The sequence below is a fragment of the Choloepus didactylus genome, chromosome 16, assembly GCF_015220235.1.
Source record: "Choloepus didactylus isolate mChoDid1 chromosome 16, mChoDid1.pri, whole genome shotgun sequence".
Classification (NCBI taxonomy): Eukaryota; Metazoa; Chordata; class Mammalia; order Pilosa; family Megalonychidae; genus Choloepus; species Choloepus didactylus.
This window is the reverse complement of record NC_051322.1, coordinates 44,326,746-44,351,429: the sequence shown is the minus strand read 5'-3', so window position 1 is coordinate 44,351,429 and position 24,684 is coordinate 44,326,746. Positions and strand designations below refer to the sequence as shown.

At 39.2% G+C, this 24,684-nt stretch overlaps 2 protein-coding genes across 5 annotated transcripts in view; one reads left to right on the top strand and one right to left on the bottom strand.

Annotated features, from left to right (window-relative positions):
• Positions 1-2,875: 2,875 nt before the first annotated feature.
• On the bottom strand, positions 2,876-22,860 carry SLC39A6 (solute carrier family 39 member 6). Of its 4 annotated transcripts, none has more exons than XM_037805897.1 (11): positions 22,576-22,860; positions 22,026-22,335; positions 19,488-20,297; positions 17,773-17,956; positions 16,742-16,911; positions 15,302-15,520; positions 10,694-10,799; positions 7,517-7,894; positions 6,199-6,279; positions 4,895-5,085; positions 2,876-4,111 (listed from the first exon to the last, which is right to left on the bottom strand). In XM_037805897.1, exons 3-11 carry the CDS (start codon positions 20,286-20,288, stop codon positions 3,959-3,961), a joined length of 2,283 nt encoding a protein of 760 aa, XP_037661825.1. In that variant the 5' UTR covers positions 20,289-20,297; positions 22,026-22,335; positions 22,576-22,860; the 3' UTR covers positions 2,876-3,958. The 4 variants fall into 4 exon arrangements, with proteins under 4 accessions (XP_037661825.1, XP_037661822.1, XP_037661824.1 ...); XM_037805894.1 differs by having other exon boundaries at positions 22,117-22,335; XM_037805896.1 differs by lacking the exon at positions 22,026-22,335.
• ELP2 (elongator acetyltransferase complex subunit 2) overlaps positions 22,498-24,684 on the top strand; it is a 58,310-nt gene continuing 56,123 nt past the window's right edge. Inside the window, exon 1 of the mRNA XM_037805893.1 lies at positions 22,498-23,141. Within this exon, the coding sequence (XP_037661821.1) occupies positions 23,004-23,141 (138 nt within the window). The 5' untranslated portion in view covers positions 22,498-23,003. The remainder of the gene's footprint in view (positions 23,142-24,684) is intronic.

Here is a 24,684-nt window from a genome sequence, read left to right as displayed (position 1 = left end):
GGCAGACATGAACATCTATATTTATGTATACAGCAACTGTTTAAAAAAAAAAAAAAAAGCTGAAACAGAGCCCAGACTTCAATTAGAGATATGAATAAAGCAGATCTGGTTAAGACTAGAACAAATCAGGCCAAAGGGTAAAGGTTGAAACTGTGTTCAAACTTCAACTTCCATGTGAGACCAAGGGAAGAGATTTTTATTTGGCGTAGGATCTATATTTTCTTAACAATATAACTTCTACAGTCAGTTTGTTCAAACACAATTACATGGAACTTTGAACAGGAGTGAGTTATGGTAGGTCTGTATAGATTAGAATGAAATAGCAACACATCCTAAAGTAATCTGGGTGGAGAATAAAAGTATATATTCAGGGCCCCCCTGAAGAGCTGGGGGAGGATGCAGAGGTGTTGGACTTCCTCACCTGGATTGTTGCTGATATTCTCACAAACATTGGGGACTGAAAGCTTGGTGTGCTGAGCCCTCTCTCTTGGGGCTGGCCCCTATGAAGCTTGTTGCTGCAAGGAGATGCTAACTCTGCTTATATTTGTGTCTAAGTCTCCCCCTGAATACCTCTTTGTTGCTCACATGTGGCCTTCTCTCTCTAGCTAAGTCAACTCGGTGGGTGAATTCACTGCCCTCCCCCCTACCTGGGATCCGACTCCAAGGGGTTTAAATCTCCCTGGCACTTGTGATATGACTCCTGGAGATGAATATGGACCCAACACTGTAGGGTTGAGAACATCTTCTTGATCAAAGGGGGGATGTGAAATAAAACGAAACTAAGTTTCTGTGGCTGAGAGATTCCAAATGGAGTTGAGAGGACACTCTGGTGGGCACTTTTAAGCACTATATATATAAGCCTTTATAGGTTTTAGCGCAGTGAAATAGCTAGAAATAAATACCTGAAACTATCAAACTACAACCTAGTAGCCTTGACTCTTGAAGACAATTGTATAGCAATACAGCTTACAAGGGGTGACAGTGTGATTGTGAAAGCCTTGTGGATCACAGTCCTTTTATCCAGTATATGGATGGATAAGTAGAAAAATGGGGACAAAACCTGAATGAAAAATAGAGTGGGATGAGGGGGGGTGATCTGGGTGTTTTTTTTTTTAATTTTTTTAATTTTTATTTTTTATTCTGATTCTGATTCTTTCTGGTGTAAGGAAAATGTTCAAAAATAGATTGGGGTGATGAATGCACAACTATATGATGGTACCGTGAACAGGTGATTGTACACCATGGATGATTGTATGGTATGTGAGTATTTTTCAATAAAACTGAAAAACAAACAAACAAAAAAAACAAAACCTCACTGTAAATGGGCCTTATGCCTTGGCCAGGAAAGGGGAGAATTTTGATGTTATGATACTTTTCTATAATAGTGTTGTTTTTTCTATTATTTTCTTGGTTAACATTTGTATTTTCCCTTAACATCCATGCTCCCCACATGGATCCACGGGAACTGCTTAAATCTTCCTCCACTTGTCCACTAACAGGATTGAACTTGACTGGGAATGGTGATTCCTACTCATTCTGTTTGTGGGCAGGCTCTGCCCACTTCCCACCTTCAGGATCTCCACAACAGGACTAGGTGTAAGTTCCTGTTTTCTCCAAATTCCTAGAGGAGCATTTCCAGATATTCCTTGAAATTCCTAATCTACTTATGTAGAGGTGACATTAGGATAAGTCTGTGGGTTTCTAAAGCAGAGTAATCACATCACACCACCATCGCACTGGCCAGCAGCCGGAGGCAGTCAGCCTGGAGGAGTGATGCTGGCACCAAGTTCCTGACTGTACTCCTACGCCACAGTCGGTTTGCTGGAAGGCAGTGGATCGGGAAGCACCAGCAGCTACAGACCATCTTTCCATGCCAAGGAGAAAATGATCCATCACCTGGAGATCGAAACAGAGAACCACTACTGGCTGAGCATGCCCTACCTCACTGTGGAGCAGGAATACGGCTACGCCACGGTTCGCAGGCCTTAGAGGCCGTCAAGGCAGCCAGCACTTCCAAGTTTCCTTCCCATAGATTTGTTGTAAACCAGCTCAACCATCTCAATGTCACCAAGAAATGGTCCTAACCCTGAGCCCCCATTGTCATTTTTACAGATGACAGGACTGCCCTCTCTTTACCTGGTCTTGGAAACAAAGAACTGCAGCCTCTAGAAAAATGCGAGCATTTGGAATGTGTTCTACATTTGGAATATGTGGTATCCTAAACTCCCTAATACTTTGAAGTCTGTGATACTGTGTTTCTTCTTTAGTTTGGTCGGAAAAATGCCAGGAATTTCCTGCCTCACAGATGATAGAAAACGTTTGGAGGGAAGTTGCAATAAAGCTAAAAACTATGCATAGTTTGGAGTCTATGCTTATGAGGCTTTATCATGCAACATTTTGTTTGCTTACCTTCTGTCAAAAATAAATTCCTGAACTTAAATGGGGAAAAAAAAAAAAAAAAAAAAAAAGGCAGGGTAATCATTTAGCCAGAAAAGGAATACCTCATCTCATCCTTGCAGGCAACCCCAATCCAAGTAATTCTCGTCACTCAATACTTTTTCACTTGGTTTGGGGAACAGGAATGCTGGTTCAACTGTTTCTCTGTAGGCCCTAGGTGGGGGTTGGGATCTTATCCAGTTGCTTCCAATTCTCTTTAGAGTACATAGTATTAATGCTTTTTCTCCAGCATTAGGCCCTGCTGTTTTTTTTTTTTAATTTTTTTTTTTAAAGTTAGGGATCGCTTGAAACAAACTGTGGACTGAAATTTTTATCTGTGATGAAGAATCTAAAAATTAAATAAAGCCACTCAATACAATAATATAAATGAATTGATACCATAATCTGGATTGTACTTAAGAAAATCAGACATCTAACATCACGTTGACATGAGGAATTTATTTTTTAGAAAACAACATCTAGAGAATGCCACAGTTGGCCCTAGTATGTCTACAGTACTATAAAATGACAGTACTATAAAATGCTCATAATAATAACACTGAAGCACTGCAAGATACCAAAGTACTTTCTGAATTCAAGAAGTCAAATTGTATCAGTATGGTTTTAATGTCCTCATATATCTCAAATTTCTAACACTGACATTTGGTAAACCACATAACCAGAATATCCAATCAACCATATAACTTATGACCCAAATCTTCTGGTGATACACAAACTTACTATACTCATCTGGTATATTTCCACACAAATATTTTTAAATTCCAATTTGTCAATAGATTTACTGCTTGAACTCATTAAATATATATTTTAGACTTCACTATTATACAAAGTTAAATATACAACTAAATTAGCATATGAAAAGTGCTGTTTTTATGGGAACCTTAATCCACTATCAAAAAGTTTATGAATGCACTGTATACTTAACTAATTTTGCTTTTTCTCATTTAAATATGCTTTTGTCTTCTATTTTATAACCAGTTTTGTGGTTTTGCATGACAAATCAATGCCTCCTCAATTCTAGTGGATTCTTCTTTTTCTTCTTATTTCCTAGCTTAAACATAGTACAAACAAGTTTCATTGGTATCTTAGGCTTCAGGCACATTTTTACTACTAAATACCAGTAGTTCTTCGAGGCTTAAAATCCAGCATGTGAATTACTGTGTTATATTAGTTCTAGGAAAAGAATTAAAGACATTTTTCCTGAAATATACAGAACATGTCATGCCAAACCTCTTGTTTATATGATAAACTGGTAATATTGGTGAATTGCACATATAGCTTACAGTCCCAAAATAGAATAACTTAAATATTAAAACGGACCTTTAAGTTACCACCATAATTGACCTTATAAGCCTAACAAATGATAATATTCAATACAAAAACTCACAAAATCCACTAACCTTAAAAGCTGCACATCACAGCATACAAACTTATCTCCCTATGACCTTTTCAAACTACAGCTAGAAGTGTTTTACAAGCTATTCTAGCATTTAGACTCTAATTAGAAATTTATACGAAACACAATTTTATGTTCAAATACAGAAATAAGCAACATAATTCCAAAACCCAACAGTATTCCAGCATTCTGTAAAAAGAAATATCCCCAGCGGCTACATCCATGGTCACTAGCATCATTGTGCAGCATCTCAGGAACCTTAAAGAAAAAAGCAGAGCAATATTCAAATTTCCAGAACAACTGATTGTTTTCAAAGAATTTGCAGGATGGTACATTAGCTTAATTTTCAGTAGAATATACTTAATTTTCAGTTGGATATTTCTTAAAACATGACCACACACATAATGACTCTCGCTAATAATCACATTTCCCAGTAGTTTAATTAAGAATGATTAATTATGGTCGGTAAGCAAATAAAAATTTATATTGGTCCAGTTTCCTTCAATGTAAAATGGAGTACCATACTGATTACACTACTTCTTTTACTGCCTACATATCTGAACTGAATACGATGTGAGATATGAAAATTTTACACAATATAAAATATAATTCTTACAATTATATTAGCTAGGATTGTTACATGGACTTTGTGACAAGAATGTATGACTCCTTTGTCCATTAATAGGGAAACTTTAAGCATTCTGAAGTACATATAATCATGTCATCAATATTTGGCTTGTGTTAGGGTTCCTCCAAATCTATAAGGAATTCAATGCCTAATTATTGAGATTTTACTCAGAAAGACACCCCAGCAGAAATAGGTGGATATTGTACACGTTAGGTGGGATAAAGGTGTATGTGTGATCAATAATCCAAAATGATAAACTCTAAAGGATCTGCATTCTATACTCTACTCTGTTGAGTATAGGAAAAAAAATCACTTCCCAACACTACTGCATCTAATTAAAAAGCTTTTTTAAAAATGACATTTTAATGAACATTTCATTTTATCGCCAATAATTTGACTTCTTAAAAACTTACCATATCAACCAGAGCAACATACATGAATAAGCCAGCAGTAAGTGCAAATATCCACATAGACACATTTTCAGCATAATGACCAATGAAAATTCCTGTTGCCATTCCAAGGTATGCCAACATGGCTGACAAAGCATTATAAAGAACAGCCTGCTTAACAGTCATGCCGGCCTTGAGTAAAACAGCAAAATCACCTTTAACAGAAAACAAAAAAGGGGAAAAAAGTATTGAAAATCATTTTAAAAAACACATACCCAAGAGACTTCCCAGATTCAAGAAAATTTTCCTATTTTTCTTTTTTTTTTGGAGGGTGGGTACAAAATTGAGAATCCCAGGGCTAGCACAATATTAAACACCCTAATAGCTCCATAAACGAATATATCTTCTACTCAAAGTTTTTCATAGGTTTCCACTTTGTCAATGAATGGTAAATATCAAGAACCTACTATTACTGTGCTCTGCACTATCTTCAAGGAGCTTATAACTGGATGTAAAGGGAAGGGGGTAGGATAGAGAACACATGGGAAATTATCAGCAAATGATAGCAGCAACGTAGAATAATTAAGAGCTAAAGAGTCTAATGCTATAGTTAGATTTTTATAGTTAGTTATAAAAGGAGAAGCGATAAATGGAGCTGGAAACAATGATGAGAGGCTTCACAGGGCATGAAGGACCTAGAACATGATACACAAATCAAACACTGAAGGAGCACAAGTATTAAGAAGGCAGATAATAGGAGGCCTTCTGAATGGCAGAACACATGATAAGGAACAAAAATGAAAATGATGTCAAGGTTGTGTGTGAATATACATATGTCTAAAAGAAGAAAAAGATATGAACTGGGATCCAGAACAACTCTGGGAAAGAGTGAGGGATAAGGCTGAAATGGTAGGGTAACAGGCACTCATGTTTTAAGCCTGGTGAGAAAGAACACAATATTCAAAACCAAATTCATCAACTTCCCTCTTCAACTCCAGCACGAGTCTCTTCTCAATGTCTTTCTGTTAATGGAAGATGATTCCTTTGTACCCTGTGGCCTTAATCATAGGAAGCTATTTGGTAGGGGAAGGGACGAGGGAGGTGGCCCAGGAGCCTCGTTGGCGACCACACAGGCAGCTGAGGACTCATATTACTCGTTGGGTCAGAATGCTGGCTGGAAACAACCTTGTTCTCAGCAAGAAAAAAAAGGCAGGTAGGGTAACAGACTTATGAGAAGGCATGATAGTTACAAAGAAATCTTGCTGGAACTATCACTACACTAGGACACTTTACCCACCTAGCAAACACAGATTATAAGGTTCCCTTACCTAATTCGTGAGGCAATTCGTGACAAAACACAGCAACAGAAGTACTTAAACCACTTGATAAACCTTCAGTAAAAGCAGCGCCTGGGTAAAAATCAATCAGAAAAAGTTTGGCTTACATTAGTTTGTGTGTTTGTGTTTTTTTACTCTTACCAGCATACAAAATAAGGTATAGGAAATAAACCATATTCTGGTTGTGAATAAACAGAACTTCTCCAACTCAACCCTATAACTTTTTTATAAGTAATCTTAGATTCCATTCAGTCAGGTTTAACTTTTCCACAGGAGTACAGACAGCTATGATATGGAAGGGAAGGTTCACCTTTGCCTTAGAATGATTAGATGATCTTATACAAACCTGAGAAGTAGTAACTACCATTCAAAACACTTATTCCAGAATATAAAATAAAGTGATTTAACATGTTCAGAAAAACTTAGCAAAGAGATTAAATATGTTTTACTTGCCTCGGAAGAGTTCACATGTAATTAGACTTGTTTGCTTTCATTCTTTCACTATCTTAAAAGTAGAGTCTAAGACAGATTACTCCCTCCTTTAAAAATGCTAGCCTATTATATAACTGATCTATTATAAATCATGACTGTGTATTTGCACATCTCCTTTTGTCTGTTTATGCCATGCACAGTTCTGTATAGGAGGAAGAACTTAAGACTCCTCAGGAGACAAGGTCTGCGCTCATCTCAGCCTGGCTACGAAATAGCACTGCATCCTTGGGCAACTGGCTTTCACTTTCCAGACTTCAGCTGCCTCATCTGTAATTCTTTCTACTGTTTCTTCCAGCACTAAGTTACTTGAATTTGTAAATATTCTATTATCCCCCAACTGTGGCACAGCAATTTAATAGCAAAAGCTTTATAATATATTCTTCTTTGGATACGGATTGGTAACTGAATTTATTGGCTATATGAAGACTCTTTTAGTATAAAAGATGATGGGAAAGATTGTTTCACCTTATTAATACAGTTTACACTACAGATGAGGAAACTTAAATGTACAGGGGGAAAAATGTCATATACATTCCATACAAATTAAAGCTAGATCTTAAGCCACTGCAAATTAAGACCAACTTCTGATAGTTACAATTTAGGTAATGGGCTAGGCACAGTCCCTAGCACTCAATCATCTCTAATGTTTATTGAATACTTCATTGTCAAAGTAGCCAAAGAAAAAATAGCACTTTGACAATCTTAGAAGCCAATAACAGCTTTATCTAAATCTATCTATTCTTTGCTTAAATCTGACAGGTAGTTATAATGTGACATTTTGAGTTGACCAACAAGGAACAAAGGTCTAGATGTATACCAATTGCTAGGCCATCGCTGAAGTTGTGCAGGCCATCACCCATAATCACCATCCAGGCCAATGTGGCAATGCCGGCATCTTTCAGCTCCTCCCGAGAGTAGCGCTGACTGTGACTGTGGGGGTGGTGGTTTTGGTGGTGGTGGTGATGGAGAATATGATGGTAGTCATGATGGTGATGAATGAGATCATCTGACTGGCCAAGGGTATCATGGAAATGAGAATGGCATTTATTCTTGCACCCTCTGGGTACATATTCATTGTACACTTCTTGAGGATGAGCATGAGCAATCATGACCTCTTCTTCTTCCAGGATTGCTGGCTGCTGAGAATCAAAGTGTGACGGCTCTTGAGAGTCTGCTCGTAAATAACTTTCAGGTCCTAGGAATAAACATAAAAGACAATGGGACAACGTCAGAAGGCTTTATTAATGTACTTGGATACAAACATTCCCACTGACAAAGTCAACAAAAGTTCCTGAAGGATGGCAATTCTCTCATGTATCCCTTAAGAACTGAATATTATTGCCAGTGAAAAATATCAATAGAGTTCAATGAATTTTGGAAAGTATATCATCTCACATATTGATATTAAGAATGCATTTTAGACATTAGCCTTCAGTAACTTCCCCCAGATTCTCCTTTAATTTTTTCTACTTCCCTACCTTTCTAAAGATGACTTTTTTCCTGATTATAAAAGAAGCAACATGCTTACTTTAGAAAAAATCTATGAAGTACTGAGAAGTAGAATTAAAAAATGTATAATCCCACCAAGATACCTCTTTTTTGGAGTATAAAATTCAATGGAAAACAGAAGAATCTGAAATCATCACCAAGAAGTCTTTATTATCTATTTGTGCAAAGAAAAGTAAATCACAACAGTAAGGTTCTATTTTGTTTTTTTTCCTGTACACTGGTACCAATTTTCTTGGGAGCATTCCTGAGACCGCAGCCAACTTCCAAAGCATCTATTTCCTCTTATTGTTTATACATTTCACTGGAATCCATTAAAAATGTTGAAGAGGGAATAGATTCAAGAAGAAAAATGGGAACATTTTACTCGCTTTTTAGATAAAATCAGCATGTTGGAAAACAAAGATTGAACCGGAAGCCCTATAAAACAGCAGCAGAAACAATATAATTTTTCTCTCCCCTCAGCCAGCAACTATTTATTGAGCACCTACTCTGTGCCAACCACTCTACCAGGCACTTGAGATACAGTGGAGCATGACAGTCTCTGCCTTCAAGAAGCTTATGTTCTTGCGGGGAGACAAGCACTTAACAAGGAAATACATGAAAAAGTAAGTTGAGGCACAGATCACATGGGAAAATAGGATAGGGTGCTATGAAGGAAAGGACAGTGGAAGACCTGCTGTATTTGGGTGATCAGGGAAGGCCTCTGAGGAGGAGACATCTGAGTTGAGATCTAAATCACAGGAAGAACAATTTTTGTGAATCTGGGAGGGGATGGATCCAAGCAGAAGGAACAGTGAATACAAAGAACCTGAGACAAACTTTGTGCACTCACAGGATAAAAGGCAGGCCAGGGTGACTGGAGCAAAGTGAATAATGGAGGAGAGTAGAGGGCAGGGTAGGATCTCAAAGGTCATGGCAAGGAGCTATAACTTTAACTGAATCCGCAAAACAAGAGATGCCCAGCTAACTGTCAAGTTTTCCTACAGGAAAAATAGGAGCTTTACAACAGAGAAACCTGGTAGACAAAACTTTATGATGAGAGAAACAGGATTATATTGGGTGGTATATCATGTCACTGAAAAGGACCTGATACCACTATGAGAACAAGGACTGTGTATACCACTATGTGGTATTCCTGCCAAAACTGATCCAACTAATCATCAATTTAATCATGAAAAAAACATATCCAAAATGAGGGGCAACTAAATGTAACATTTAATCCTGGACTGTACTCTTGACTAATTTTTTTTTAAGAGGTAGGGCTATAAAGGAATTAAGACAATTGGAATAATATGACTAAGGAGATCTGTAGACTATAGAACGGCTGTGCTGGTTTCGATGTATTGTGTCTCCCCAAATGCCAGTATCTTTGATACAATCTTGTGTGGGCAGACATATTAGTGTTGATTAGATTTTGGAATTCTTTGGGTGTTTCCATGGAGATGTGCTTCAATCAACTGTGGACAAGACCTTTGGATGGAAAATTTCTATGGAGGTGTTGGCCCACCCATATACTGAAGCACTATATAAGCTCAGACAGAAGGAGCAAGCTTGCTATAGCTAAGAGGTACACTTTGAAGAATGCACAGGAACTGAGAGAGGAGCTTCAGCTTACAGAGACATTTTGGAGATGACCTTTGAAAGCAGACTTTCACTCTGGAGAAGCTAAGAGAGGACAAACATCCCAAGAGCAACTAAGAGTGACATTTTTGAGGAGCAGAAGCCTAAGGAGAACGTCCTGAGAGGAAGCCATTTTGAAACCAGAACTCTGGAGCAGATGCCAGCCACGTGCCTTCCCAGCTAACAGAGGTTTTCCAGATGCCATTGGCCATCCTCCAGTGAAGGTACTCGATTGTTGATGTGTTACCCTGGACACTTTATGGCCTGAAGACTGTAATTGTGTAACCAAATAAACGCCCTTTATAAAAGCCAATCCATTTCTGGTGTTTTGCATTCCAGCAGCATTAGCAAACTAGAACAACGGCATTGTATCAAAGTCAATTTCCTGATTTTGATAACGGCACTGTGGTTATGCAAGAGAAAGTCCTTCTTAGGAAATCCACACCGATGTATTTAGGAGTAAAGGAATATCATGTTTTTAACTTGCTCTCAAATGGTTTAGAAAAAAATGTGTGTGTGTGTGTGTGTATGTGTGTGTACACAGAGAAAGAGAGAGAATGAAAGAGAGAGAATGAATAAGCGTGGGAAAGTAACTGGGGAATCCGAATGAAAAGTATACAGGAATTCTTTGTACTATTCTTAAACTTTTCTATAAACCTGAATTTACCTCAAAATTAAAAATTACAGAAAAATCAAATTAAATACACATAGCAATAAACCTATTAGCAATTTAAAAAATTTTAAAGAGGTACTAAAGAAAAAAAAAAAGGAAATGGTCCATCTCTTCCAAATAGCCCACGTTGCCAGCAAATCAGAGCAATTTTAAAGCTCCCTCCTGACCTTAGACTGACTGATAAAGACTTACGATCATCTGTGTCTACTTTCTCCTCATTTGTTGAAAGTTGAGATTCATACTTGGACAACTGCTTTTTAATCTCCACATCATCATCATTTTCAGTTTTTTTCTGATTCTAAAATAGCAAGAGAAAGCAATACTTCAAAAAAGTTGATTTGCTTTTGTGTATAGCTTTAAATAAACAGTTGAGCAAAAATACAGAAAAAGACAACAGAATACAAGATCTTTGTTGGAACAAAAGCCATCCAAAGGCAGGGAAAGTACTTTCATTTGCACAGCACCTAGTACGTGTTTTAAGCATAGTAGCTGGTTAGAAAGTTAAAGAATTAATTCCTTAATAATATGAAATATATATAGACAAATCACATATTAATCTTCCTTAATGTTCCCTAGATCAATCTACCATAAGTGTCGGTTATACAAAACCAACACGGCATCCCCTGGGATGACTGGGCTTTTTAACCACTCCAAATACCATGCTTGAGATACTGTCCTTACCTGAGTCCAAACAATGTTTACATTGTATAAATGTCATTGTTTGAATAATGGTGCCTGTGTATTATCTTCTATGTAGAAGATAGTATTCAAAATGATGAAAATCATCACACAAATAATGTATTTCTTATTTGTGGATCTCTAAATGTACTTAAGCAATCATTACCCTACCTGAGATTTGATTCTAGCTCTAACAGCATCTATCTGTACATTCCTAGGTTATGAGAGTTTTAAAAGGCAATGACAAATTTTTATACTCCTAGCATAATGCCTACTGTGCCAGGTTGAATGTACTATGGCTCCCCAAATGCCATTATTTTTGATGCAATCTTGTGGGGGCAGATTGATTAATCTTTTTGATTAGGGTGTGACTTTTTGATTAGATGTTTCCATGGAGATATGACCCACCCAACTGTAGATGATGACTTTGACTGGATAATTTCCATGGAGGTGTTACCCCGCCCATTCAGGGTGGGTCTGAATTAAATCACTGGAGCCATATAAATAAGCTGACAAACAGAAGGAACTCAGTGCAGCTGTGAGTGACATTTTGGAGAGCTACTGAGAGCGACATTTTGAAGAGGAGCTGCAGCTAAGAGAGGACAAAATGCCCCAAGAGCAACATTTGGGAGAATGCTATTTTGAAACACAACCTGGGAGCAAGCGGACACTAGCCACGTGCCTTCCCTGCTAACAGAGGTTTTCCGGACACCGTCGGCCATCCTTCAGTGAAGGTATTCTACTGTTGATGCCCTACTCTGGACACTTTATGGCCTTAAGACCGTAACTTTGTAACCAAATAAACCCCCTTTATAAAAGCCAATTCATTTCTGGTGTTTTGCAAAACAGCAGCATTAGCAAACTGGAATACCTACCATAACGTCTCAAACAGAGAAAGTAGTTAAACATTTGTAAAAATAAATGAGTTTAGGGTATCTTAAATCACTTTTGTTGGTGCTTTATTTCTTGATGGGCGATGTGTCTTTCTAGAACTTAGTTTAACCAATTGTCTCATTCAGTAAGTTAATTAAGGGCCTATAAGGTCCCCTATGCTAAGTGTTGGCAAGAAAACATAAAACAACATATTCACAGTCCTTGTTCTTCTAGAGCTTAACCATGTAGAGGGAGACAATGCAGATAATAATTATACAATTCTTTGACTGAAATATTCAATACATTTTACAAAGGAAAAAACACATGGTACTATGAAAATGTATAATAACAAGACTTCATTGAGAAAGTCACATCCACGCCAAGTTTGCTGGGGATGGTGGTTTTCTAGCCAAAAGACTAGCACACAGGAGGGCCCTGAAGCTGGAAGGGGCAGCCTCCTACTGGAAGTGAAAGAAGTGCAAGGTGGTGGAGTAGGTCAGAGAAAGCGTGGCTATAGATGAGCCTGGGGTACTGAAGGAAACCAGATGATAGAAGCCAGGTTAAGTGTTGTAGACTTTGCCCTAAAAGCAATGGGAAGTCATTGAAGGAAGGGTTTTAAGTAGTAGACCACAACCTCATGAAATTTTCGTGTAAACATCCTTCTGCCTGCTCTGTAAAAACAGGACTGGGAGAAGACGAAAACAAAACAGTGAGGTCAGGCCATTTAAAAGGCAGTTGCTGTCTCCCAGGTGGGAGATAATCAGCTTGGACGAGGACGACAGCAAGGAACAAGTAGAGAAATGGACACACGTAGGAGGGCTAAATTAACAAAACTTGATCAGGTATGGGGAGGGGAGCAACGTCACAGATGATTCTCAGGTTTCCGGCATAAGCAATAACCTTCACTGGTAGAAAGTCTGAGGTGGAACTAATACAAAGGTCTAACTATATTTATCAAGTATGAGATGGAACCCTAATTTGAATGTAGATTTCACATTGACTCACAGGACAGGTGACCTAATACTATGATGGAGAATCTCACAGGGGTACAGATGGATCTCTTAAGGAAAATCCTATGTAAAATGTCTTGTTATGGGCCTGAAGAGCTCCCAACACTCACCATATAATGAATGTTTTTTTTCTGTTTGAGAGAACCAAATTTAGATTAAAAATTGTTACATGTAAGTAACACTAAGATCTGGATGCCCTTGACCAAAGATAAACTCAACATATTCTGAAAGGGGAAGAGAACATGGAATGTTTGCAAAACTCCTGTGGGCAGAAACTTTGTCTAGAAATCATGCTTACTTGCTCTTTAATGTTTCTTAAACATTTAATGTTTCTTATAAATAGTTATCAATCACTTTACTATGTACCAGCCACTATTCTAGGTATTGGAGATACAGAAGTAAACCAGACAGACAAGTCCTGATTCTTAAAGGCTTACATTCTAGTAGGTACTATTTTAGAGCAAGATTATCAAACTTTTTTGACTACAAACCACAGTAATAAGTACATTTATATTTTACCCCTCCCCCTACAAACCTATACACGTTTAAATACAAATAATCCAAGTGAATTTTACAAAATAATAGCTCTACAACACATTATATATTATAATATTACTATTGTATTTTAAAATACTGGGCATGATACAAATTGATTTTACAACCCACTAATTAGTTATAACCTGGAGTTTCAAAAAACTGTCCTATATTAGATAAAAGAGAGCCAATCTCTTAGAGTTCCAGCTAAAAGAATGCTAGTTAAAAGAAAAGTTATCTTTAAGTAAAATTTAAAAACTAAAGTGAAATAAGAAAGTTAAATTATAGCATTGAAATCAGAAAAAGTTAAAAATAAAAGCAAACCAAACACCTCCAAAACTAAAATTGATATTGTTTTAAGGTGAGAATAATTCCAGAGAGATAAAGAAGTAGAATGCATTCTCAACCCAGTCCAAATGAAGCAATCGTGATAATGAGAATATGGAAGATAACTTCCTAGATTAAGAATGAACAGCTATCCTTATTTCGCTTCTTCCCTCTAAATTTAGGTCTACTAAAGACAGGGCTCAAAATCTGCAATGTGAGTTTTAGTGAATGCAAAATCCCTAAGTGCAAATATTCATGGGATGGATGAGGAAGGAACTCTCCAGTTACATACGCACTTCTGCTTCCCACAGTGAGCCCTATACTCAGGAAGATTCAGCTGTGTTAGTTCTCAAACCTTTTCATACCAGTGATACTTATTACTATAACTGTACAATTTAGTTACATATTACTTAAACTATGAAATGATGAAAATACTATTATGAAACTAATTTGATTGCTTTTGAAAGACTCAAAGGCAAGTTGCTAAAAAAATGCTCTCAAATTATGTCGGGCAATCAATGTATATAATTTTTACAATTTCATAAATCTAGATTCTACACTCAAAATGGCCTTTCAAGTACATAACCTCTTGCTCAATTTTAGAGAAATCAAAATTGGAAATGGCAGACAAAGTGACATGGCTATAGAAGAAAAATGATATAATACTCCATCTCAAAGAAAATCTTGGTCAACACCGGAGACCAGAATATGAGTGTACGAATACATTAAATTAAAATGTCCAAGATGTGTATGTGTCATTTCTAAGAGTCTCCATTCCAACAGAGTCTTTTGACTGACTTGCCTGATCACATCAGATAAGAAGGAGACAACCACAGGTGACTCAAAAGGTATTTTTACCAGAAAACAAACCGTTTGGCTTCATACTATTTTCTGGTGGCAATGTGCAAAGGGCAAATCTGTGAAAGTCACAGAACCTCTGAAACAGAACAGAATATTCAGTTACTAGGTGAATAATTTCAATTTAATAACTACAATAACTTAAAGTTATTATATGGTTATAACAACACAACAGTAAATTGTAACCACCAATAAATTTCAGTAGTGTATCCACAATGCTTTTGCTCTTCAAGATCCTGCCTATACCTCATTTGGTCATGTACACAGATGTTTATCCTTGTCTTTTTTACCCTCCGGTGAGTTTGAAGGGAATGCTGAAGGCAAAACTCTCCAGAGTTATCAAGATACAGAACTGCTCTCCAAGAATGCCTCTGGGAGCACAAAATAGCTCAGAGGGCACTGAACCCCCTCTCAAATGAGGATCATACACCCTGGACAAGCTATTCTAACAATCTAGTTAACAGTACTACTCTGAATAAATGTTGGATATATTGTAAATATTCAGTATGCTTTTTCTTACCTTTTTCTTTTTATCTTTAAATTGCTTGATCAATGTGAGTAAATGTTCAACAAGAAACATGAAATACAAGCCTCCTAAAGCTGTCAGACCCTTCCATGTGGAATCAAAATAGGTACTTTCTTCTATGTTCTGAGAAGACAGATGACTGAAAAGTGGTCCTCTCTTCATTTCCATTGCTGATTCTTCATGGCTATGGCTGTGGTGGTGACTTGCATGAGACTAAAGGCAAAACAATATGCATTTTACAAATTCATTTGTTTCACACATCAGAAGAAATGGCTAAGAAAATAAGGTCAAATTTGAAATAATTCAGAATTAGACAATTAATGGGATATATCAGAACTGAGGAGAAGTATAGGACATTAAAAAACAATATGACTAATGAACAACTAGTTATATAGAACTTAACGTGTATAATGTACAATGGCACTTAAGAGAGTGGATCTGTTTAATGTAAAGACAGATACATTCCACAACAACTCTCATAATATATACGTGGTGGGCATTTTTAATACTTGACAAGTTACCATGTTCACAAATAACAGGGAACTCCTACACTAACAGGAGCAGAATACCTACACCTTCTAGCCCACACTGAAAAGCCCATCCCAGCATCACTGGAGTGCTTACAAGAAGCTTAGACTGTGTGTAATGACAGGCCCTGGCAGATACCCAAAATCTAGGTGCACTGCCCAAGAGCCTGCCTCTTAGGGAATACACTAAAAGAGGTGCGATGGTGTCACAGGGTACACCCTCCACACAGGTGGTTTCATGCAGCAGGTTTCCTGGACATCTGACATCTGCTGGTCAGGGAACATGACATAGTAAAATGGCTTTCTTTCACCAGTGAATGGGGTATGAGATTTGTACTGCTCTAGGAATAGAGTGATTTCCTTTTCCCACTTACCTGCAAACCTCTTAGGGAAATTTAAAAAATGAGATCCAAATATTTTCTGACTGAGCACCTATCTCAAATATCAAATGGAAAAGTAAATTCACTTTACCAGAACTGTTTTATTCAAAAATTCATTCATGTCATTAAGTGTAAACTTCTAAATATACATATGAATTCAACTCAAGAGAAACTCTTTTGTGACAATTAACAGATAAGCAGATAATTAACATTGTTGCAGTTTGTCACAGTACTAATATCTGAGCAGAACTTTTCTTCCTTTATTAACAGGTTTCCAAAAAGTTAAATTAGATTTGGACTTTGTAAATTCCTCTTGAAGGGAAAAGCTAAAAAACATGAACATGTACTGAGACCTGGCAGCATATGTAGCTTTCAGTTCCATGTATATTCTAAAATCAACTTCTCTAAACCAAATTTCTAAATTTTTGTTCATACCACTATGAAGAATTCTAGTACAAACCAGAATATTTACATATTTTCAATGTTAAAAAATAAAGTACACTAATCAGACAAATTACTGTACTTACATGTGGAAGAAGGTGTAAAAAAGCATCTCCACTCAAGGTCCCAACAGCCAGGGCCACAAGGAAACTTAGGAGAAATTTGAAAAACACCCGATTCATGAGAGGCACTAAGATAACACCCAGCAAAGACAGGAAGCTGATGATGGAAATGGCTATAAAGCCACCAACCCAAGCTGTCAAAAAAACAAAACAAAACAAAGCAAAGAAAGTCATACACTTGATAAATTTTGAAAAACATACTTTTGGAAAGTAGCATAAAGCAATTTGTAAAAGCAAGGAAGCAAGAGAACGACAAATTCAGTGTGAACAGGACTGTGGCACAAATTCAGTGTGAACAGGATTGTGGCAATAAAAGATTAACCAAGAAACCTATGCTGGATAGAATTAGCAATCTAACTGGTTCTTAAGAACCCCCTCAGGCAAAAATAAGCCCAGTAAAAAATTCTCCAGGCCAGTACTGGGGATGAAAGGAGGGGAAGAAAAAGGATTTCCAAGGATGAACTCTAGCTCTCTTCAGAACTGAGCTTTCAGACTTTCCTAACAGTTAAATTATAAATAAGAGAGAAAAAGTAAAACAGAAAGATGGAGAAAGAGAAAGAAAACAGGAACTCATTCATTTTGCCAGTAAACAAAGCAACTGTTTTCTTTCTCATTACAGTTTTTGAGCAATGTGACTTTATCAATAAGACCATACCAGAATCAGCGCCCTAAGCAGCAGACACTGACTTTGACTCTCCTCCCAAACATCATCTAAAAAGCCCAAATTTTGGATGACCTGGACACCTCACATGGAATGAATGACCTCAGACAAGTTACAGTCTAAGTTTCATTTTTTGTCTATAAAAAAAAAAAAAAAAAGGAAAAAAAAGGAGTGGGGGTTAACATTTGCTTTCTGTACATTCAGAGCAAGTATCAATTTTGTTGATATATTTGGAATTATGTTGAAAAACGAAGAAGATGATGTAAATATAAGGAAAACTACAACATAAGTTTATCTACTGGAAATTATCTTTCCATAAAAAAGGCAACACTACCTATTTGTAGAGAATAGGTCTTTGGAGGGATTTCAGCCTTCTTTTCACTCATTGTGTGAATCAGACAAGATCTAGCATCAATTTGGTTGATGATAGCTGGGCAGAGATAGTTGAATTCTGTCGCATTCATCAGAACTTGTATACTCATGCCATGAGACGTAAGCAGCTTTGATGCATTGAAACACTGAAGGAAACAAAGCAGTGAAAAATCACCAAAAGGCATTCTCATTACAGAATCCAAGAGTTGTTTGATAACACAACACCCTTCGTTACTGAAGCTATTTATTCGTGGATTAAAATCAACTTTTGAGAATTTCAGAACTGGCCTCGAGCTATGTCACTGGCCTAGAGAAACAATGTCACAATGGTGGTATCTCACGTCTCCTATCTACTTCTTGGAAGAAGCAGTTACATCACCAGTCATGCAGGGGAAAAACTCAAGTGGAAAAATGGATAAATGGACATTCACAAGCCCATAAATTCATTGTATAAACCTATTAAGGAAATGAGCTTTAATTTCCAGATGATGTTCATTAGAGATTGAGAAATATGTTGTATTAGTACTAATGCTATCATACTCAGCCTAAACAAGCCCAAGACATGTTGTTCTTCCAACAATGACTCTACTTGCAAAAACTTAGCTCAGATCTGTCCACATACCTGGCAAAAGAATGATCTACAATAAGAGAATATTATGCAATTTAGATTACTTATTCTGGAGGGCAAAGCTAGTTAATAAAACAAACCTGTGCGGGCAAGTAATTGTGCTCAACAATTTAATTACATGACAAGCTTGGTTTGAAGAGAATCTCCTCTATGCAACCTACTCTCTCTCTCCCCACAAAAAAGAATTGGCTGCAGACCTGCTTCTCATCTTCTACAGATATTTTAAACTCCCAGTTCTTGGCTAATACTACTCAGAATAATTCTCATCATCAGTGTGGCTATGGTATGATGGTCAGCAGGATTATTCCAGAATTAGGACAGACATATGCTGGGTTTGAATAAAGTACTTGGTTTTGCTTATTAAAATATACTAACTTGATGTTCTTGACCTCTTTACCAAGGTGTTTGGTGGACAGTCTGGATGACCATTCTGGTAAAATCACAAGAACTCAGATCCTCACTGCCCAGGTCTTTTCACTTGCCCAGCACAATGTTCTTGGTGGGCATCCCAATTTTAGTTACTCTTCAAGTCATCATGATCCCTCTGCCAAGGAGGTGGCACTACTCTTCTTCAGCCCTTCTGCCACACCATTCCCTAAAACACGGATTCTAACTCCTGTTTTTTCACACACTATCCCCCACCTCATTTTCTATTTTGTATTAATAATATCCACCTTTAAAGAATTTCTGCAAAGTAACCCACCCTGATACTGGCTTATCATATTTTTTTTAAATTCTATTTTAGGAAAAAAAAAAAAATCTTAGCAGGTAGCACTATCCTTATCAAAGACGTATTTACCAAATTTTCTATCAGGAATGTTTACAACATAACATGCACACACTGAGTCAAGTACCTTGCAGAGAAGGTAGAAATTTCCTTTTCTTTCTTTTCCTTCAAAAATTTTTAAAAATTTTCTTTTATTTTTTAAGAAATGCCCTTTTCAATAATCTTACACTTTTTATTTTCAACTCTGAATGAGACAGAGGTGTCAATGACAGGACAGACAAGCATGTACATTAATTAAAATAATGAACAGGACCCATCTTACCTCCTGAGTATTTTCATATGCGTTTTTGGAATATGTAAGATCTTTTCTCAGCTCACTCACAGATTCATTTGTTTTCCTAACATGGCTCACACGGCTCTTTTCTCTAATACTGGGTGGAGTGGAACTGCTCATATCTTTAGGGAGAACTTTTCTACGTTTTGGAGTCTCTATAGTCTCTACAAAGTGAGTTCCCTCAGAGACAGCATTATACACAGTTGAGGTCACTTCACTAGCACCAACACCATCCTTGATCAGTCGGTGAGAGCCTTTCCCCAGGCTTTTTCTAGGATCTTTACCTGAACCATCAGAGTCATGGTCTGGACAAAGAGGTTTCCGATTATTTTTACTGGAAGCAGCATGATTACGATGAGAGTGATGATCATGGTCAGAGTGACGATCATGGTCAGAGTGATGATCGTGGTCAGAGTGATGATCGTGGTCAGAGTGAGGATCGTGATCAGAGTGATGATCGTGATCAGAGTGATGGTCGTGGTCAGAGTGATGGTCGTGGTTTATATGGATTCTCTTAATCTTATCTATGCCTATATGCTGAAGCAATTTTCTGAACCCTTCAACTGACAGGGAATTATTTTCTCCATAGCGATGGAAAAGTTGTTGTAGATGATGTTGCTGTGTGGTAACTGCCAAGTTGACATCGATGCCTGATTCCCAATTTGGAACAATTTTCTCAGCAGTCTGAGGGAAAGCAGCTGGTGGTTCTGGTTCATGAAGGGGATTTGTGACACACCACACCAACGGGGTGAAGGTCAGGACCAAGATCACAGATAAATTTCTTGCCATTGCACCTTCCTAGAGAAGATAGAAAAACAATTCTTGCCTTCACTTAAGAAAACAATTTGAATTTAGAAACTTCATGCTAAAAATTGGTGTCAAATCAAATAATCGTGGTTTACAGAGCATTATTTGGTGTAACCAGTATAGGACTAAGTACAGTGAAGGATAGAGAACTATAGTCCTAGGCGTCCCTGCTTTGCTAAAACAACCTGATTACATTTAAGTGCTGAGACTGTAATTAGCGCTGTAAAGGCAATAGTAATTCAGACACAGAAGACATCCATGAGGGCACAGCCTGGTTGGCAATTTCTTATTCTGCTGAAAACAGTGATTTTTTTTTTTTTTTTTTTACACAAAACTTTACCTCCACCATCATCCTAATTTCATAAAAGAATCTTTAAACACCAAAGTAAGTAAGAAATGACAATTTTGGAATAATTTGCATCAAAAAATTTTTCTTAAGTAAAAAAAAAAAAAACTACTCTTTGTAAACAAATCAATATAAGGTCCCTTTCCCTGAAACCCACTCCCCAAAGGTACACAATTTTGCAAGTTTCTTGTGTATCCCTCAGGATATTTTCCATGCATGTTCAAATATGTATACTTAAAACACAAAAATGGGATTTCCCCTCCCACTGAACAATGAATCAGAGACATTTCCATGTCAGTACATATAGACCTCATTCTTTTGAAAGACTGCACCAAAAAAGAATAATTCTGTAAGTTAAGGAAAGTAAATGCTATAAAAACTCACTATATTGTTCTCATTTTGCTACAGACCAGTGAAAACTTTATCATGGACTATCACTCGCCCACAGAATAGTTATTGGAATCAATGGCCTAAGTCCCAGAGAGGAGATGGGAGTAGAGTTGGGCCATGAAAAACAGAATTGGGTTAAGCAGAGGAAGGCAGAATCAGGTAAGAAGATGGATTAATAGCTCAGGACCCAGCAGTGACAGAGGGTGACGCAGGCGAAATCCATTTGCCTCAAACAAAAGACCCAGAGGTAGGTTTCTGGAGGGAAGGAGCAACAGCTTATGGCAACCTAGCTCTACCACTTTCGGCTGTTCTTCCTTGGACCAGTTTCTGGTATTTGCCACCTCATTTGGAAATCCGGTAATACCTACTTTGCAGAGTGAATGAGAAAACCACAGGCACAAATGTACGTGGAAGAGCTCGGTAAACTGTCATGTGTTGTACAATGGCTGCTTATATTGGGAGTAGTGGGAAATGGAAGTATATAAATAGCATAAGGCTAGACCCCTGAGAGAAGACTCTTCCGGGCCTTAAGTTTAAGGAATTCATTTAATAGGCAAAAGAGAACCATTAAGAAACCATTCAATAGCGGGTTGGGTGGGGAAGACAAGCATCAACGGATGGCGCAAGGAGCAGCTCAAAGCATTTGCATGCCTTTCTTCTGAGAGGATGCTCCCAGGACGACTGCGGACCCGCCGGTGGATCTCCTTTCCGGCAAGTCGGCGTGTATTGGAGGGCAAAAGAAAGCCAAAGGAAAAGGGCCTAGAGAAAACAGCGAGGGGGGTGGGTGGGCACAACTTTGCTCCTACGGTTTTTTAGTTTTGAGCACGCCTGTACCATCTTCGAATATGGCATGGAATGTAAAGACCATCTCCTCGGCAAGTCCTCGCGGACCCTGAAGCCCTTTTTTGTGCACCCCAGACCTGGAAGTCCGACTCTCCAAGGCGCGCTCCAAGGGCAGCCTCTCCGCTCCGCGGTCCCCTTACCCCATCCACGGAGTTCCCCTCTCCACAGGCCCCTGCCCGCCGGGCCGCGGGGCTGCCCTCTCAGCCACCCCCTTCAGCCTGCGGAACTCACTCATCCGCAGCCTCGCAGTCCGATTGCTCGACCCGGGGCGCTGTTTCAATTCCCCGCAGGCGGTCCGAAGGGCGCCGAGCAAGCAGAGGGGTTTCTCCTTCCGAGAAACCTCTACAAGGCTCGGAGAAGCGGAGGTCTCATTTGGTCCGTCGCCCCTCGATCCAGGGTACCGCCGAGCAGCCACCGGGAAGCCGCGCCCCGCGGGTCCTCGTCTCCCGGCTGCACGAGGACAATCACTAATTACCGCCGCGCGCAGCGCGCACCCCAGAGTCACCGCCTCCGCCGGCCATGACTGCGGGGCATGCGCAGTGCAGCCTCGGAACCCCGTCCCCAGTAGGTGGATGGATGTCTCCGCGTGTTCGAGGGAGCCGCGGGGCTCGCAGGGGCGGGGAATCGGAGCTAGTAACAGCGGCACCGCCCAGCGGGCTCTGAGTTCCGCTACCTGTTGGGAATCCTTACCTCGAGCCCATCCGCGACCCCGCGCCTCTCCGAGACTGGAGTCTCGCTTGCCAAGGTCCCCGGGCCAGCCTCGTCAGACGCCGCCCTGGCACTCAAGCTCCGGGTTTTCCAGGAGGGTTCCGAGCACTCCGGTTGGGTCTTCGCTTCTGGAACGGAGGGCCCGCGCGAGTGCTGGGCTGTGGTCGCGGAAATGAAAGCGGGTAGCGGATACACAGCGCTAGATCAGGTCGAGTGGGTATAGAGGCCCTCGCCCGGGCAGCGGGGGTGAGGGGGCGGGGCCGGCGAGGGGCGGTCCCTTCTCTGCCCCGCCCTCGATCGCCTACGAAACGGGGACCGGATCACATCGGCGTGGGAGGCAGCCGTGCTAGTAGTTCCGCTCTGAAGACGGAAGTACGGGCTCTGGGTTCGGCAGCTGACGGTTCAGCAGCATGGTGCCCACTGTGCTGGAGACGTCTCACGTGTTTTGCTGCCCTAATCGGGTGCGAGGAGCCCTGAGCTGGAGCCCTGGGCCGGGAGGACTTCTGGCCTTTGGCACGTCCTGCTCCGTCGTGCTCTATGATCCTCAGGTAAGAGGGGGTGACCGGATGCCCGACCTCCGCACTCCTGGGGCTGAGCCTAGGCGGGCTTGCGGCTGCGGCTCCCAAAGCCCGCTGCTGGGCATTCTCGGGGCGGGGCCGTCTGAGGATGATGCCCTGGACCCAGGAGGCTGAGTAGACCGAGGGGTCCACTCTGGCTAGGGGTCTCTGGTAGGCCTGGCGGACTTGTCCCTCGAGGTCCTGTGCGCTGTCAGCGTGGGGTCACCGCGGCCCATGTCCTGTCAGTGGCAGAAACCCGAACCAGGAGAATTTATTTGAAGCCATCTTCCTTGGGGATTGTAGTTCTTTTAAGAGTCAGTTTGGATTTTAAAAGATCTGAATTTAGGTATTAAAGTTGTCATTCCACAGATTCTATCTCATTTCAGTGTTTCCTTCAGGTGTTAAATAAACATTTGTTGTATTGAATTTCAAAGAAATATTACTGGTGTGGACATTGTTTTTTTTTAAAGTGTCGTTTGGGAAAAGGGTCCTAGGGCATGGGAATCCTAAGCACCGGTTATAAGGAGGACTTAGCCATTGCCTGAACTTCGCTTCCTTTCACTTAGTCAGTTGATTCTTTTCTTGGCCCTTTTCTACCAAACTTCTCAAGTGAGTAGTTTTTGCATGCTCTCCAGAGTTCCTTATGACCCTATTCCTATTGGCTGGTTTTGAGCTATATAGTTAGTGTTGCTACTCAAAATGAACCTCAGGATAAAAAGTGAATTGCTGAAAATTAAAGCTCAGTGCAGGAAAAGGCTGTATGTATTTCTTATTGCACTGCTTTATAAACTCGATTGAATTCCATTATCTTCAAATAACTTTTGCAGAACCAATTATATATGAAATTCCTTTATTTGCTTTTCCCGTATCTTAAACTTGTTTGCCTCTTTCCAGTTTTTGTTTTTGCAAAACATTCTTGAATGGCTAGAGAAAGCACATAAAACTTCAAGAGTAAGTTTTATAGTGAACATCAACCAAAGACTGACTCAGCCCTAGAAGCTCCATTTTTCTGCAGCAGTCTAATGGATTTGTGCCTATGCCTTATGACACATTTTCCATTTTAATGATAACTTGATGGGCATGTTAGGAGATTTTAACATGTGAAAAAAGAAGTAAATTGAGCCTAAAATGAAGTTTTAGGGATGATATTCATTTAGCACATTTTTGTATGGGCTAGCTCTAGGCTGGGTGGTGATAACACAAAGATAATGGTAATAACTCCAGTCCATCAAGGAATTCTGTCTAATGGGAGAGACAATGAAGTACAGTAAATTGTTTCCCAACCTCAAATAACATGTGCAATATATTAATTTATACACATTTACCTTTTACTCATCATGAGAATTCTGGCAGGCATATAAGCAGATAAGAAACCAGTGCTGCTGGCAAAAAGTAGAGAAAGAGATGATAAAGAGGAATACACAGTAGGTAACAGTTAAAATCTTGATTAGTAGGTGAAGTACAGGAAGCTCAAGTGTGGAGTGGAATTGGTAAAAGCAACAGTTTGAGGGTCTGCTGGCGGCCTGGCTATAGA

What these genes read in the sequence shown, in the direction of transcription:
- SLC39A6 (XM_037805897.1), bottom strand. Translation starts at nt 20,288, where the DNA reads ATGGCAAGAAATTTATCTGTGATCTTGGTCCTGACCTTCACCCCGTTG. An exon ending in GACCTATTCTCTACAAATAG is followed by an intron (nt 16,912 to 17,772) that starts GTAGTGTTGCCT and finishes TTTTTTTGACAG; the next exon opens with CTTGGGTTGGTGGCTTTATA. An exon ending in TTAAAGATAAAAAGAAAAAG is followed by an intron (nt 10,800 to 15,301) that starts GTAAGAAAAAGC and finishes TTGCTATTTTAG; the next exon opens with AATCAGAAAAAAACTGAAAA.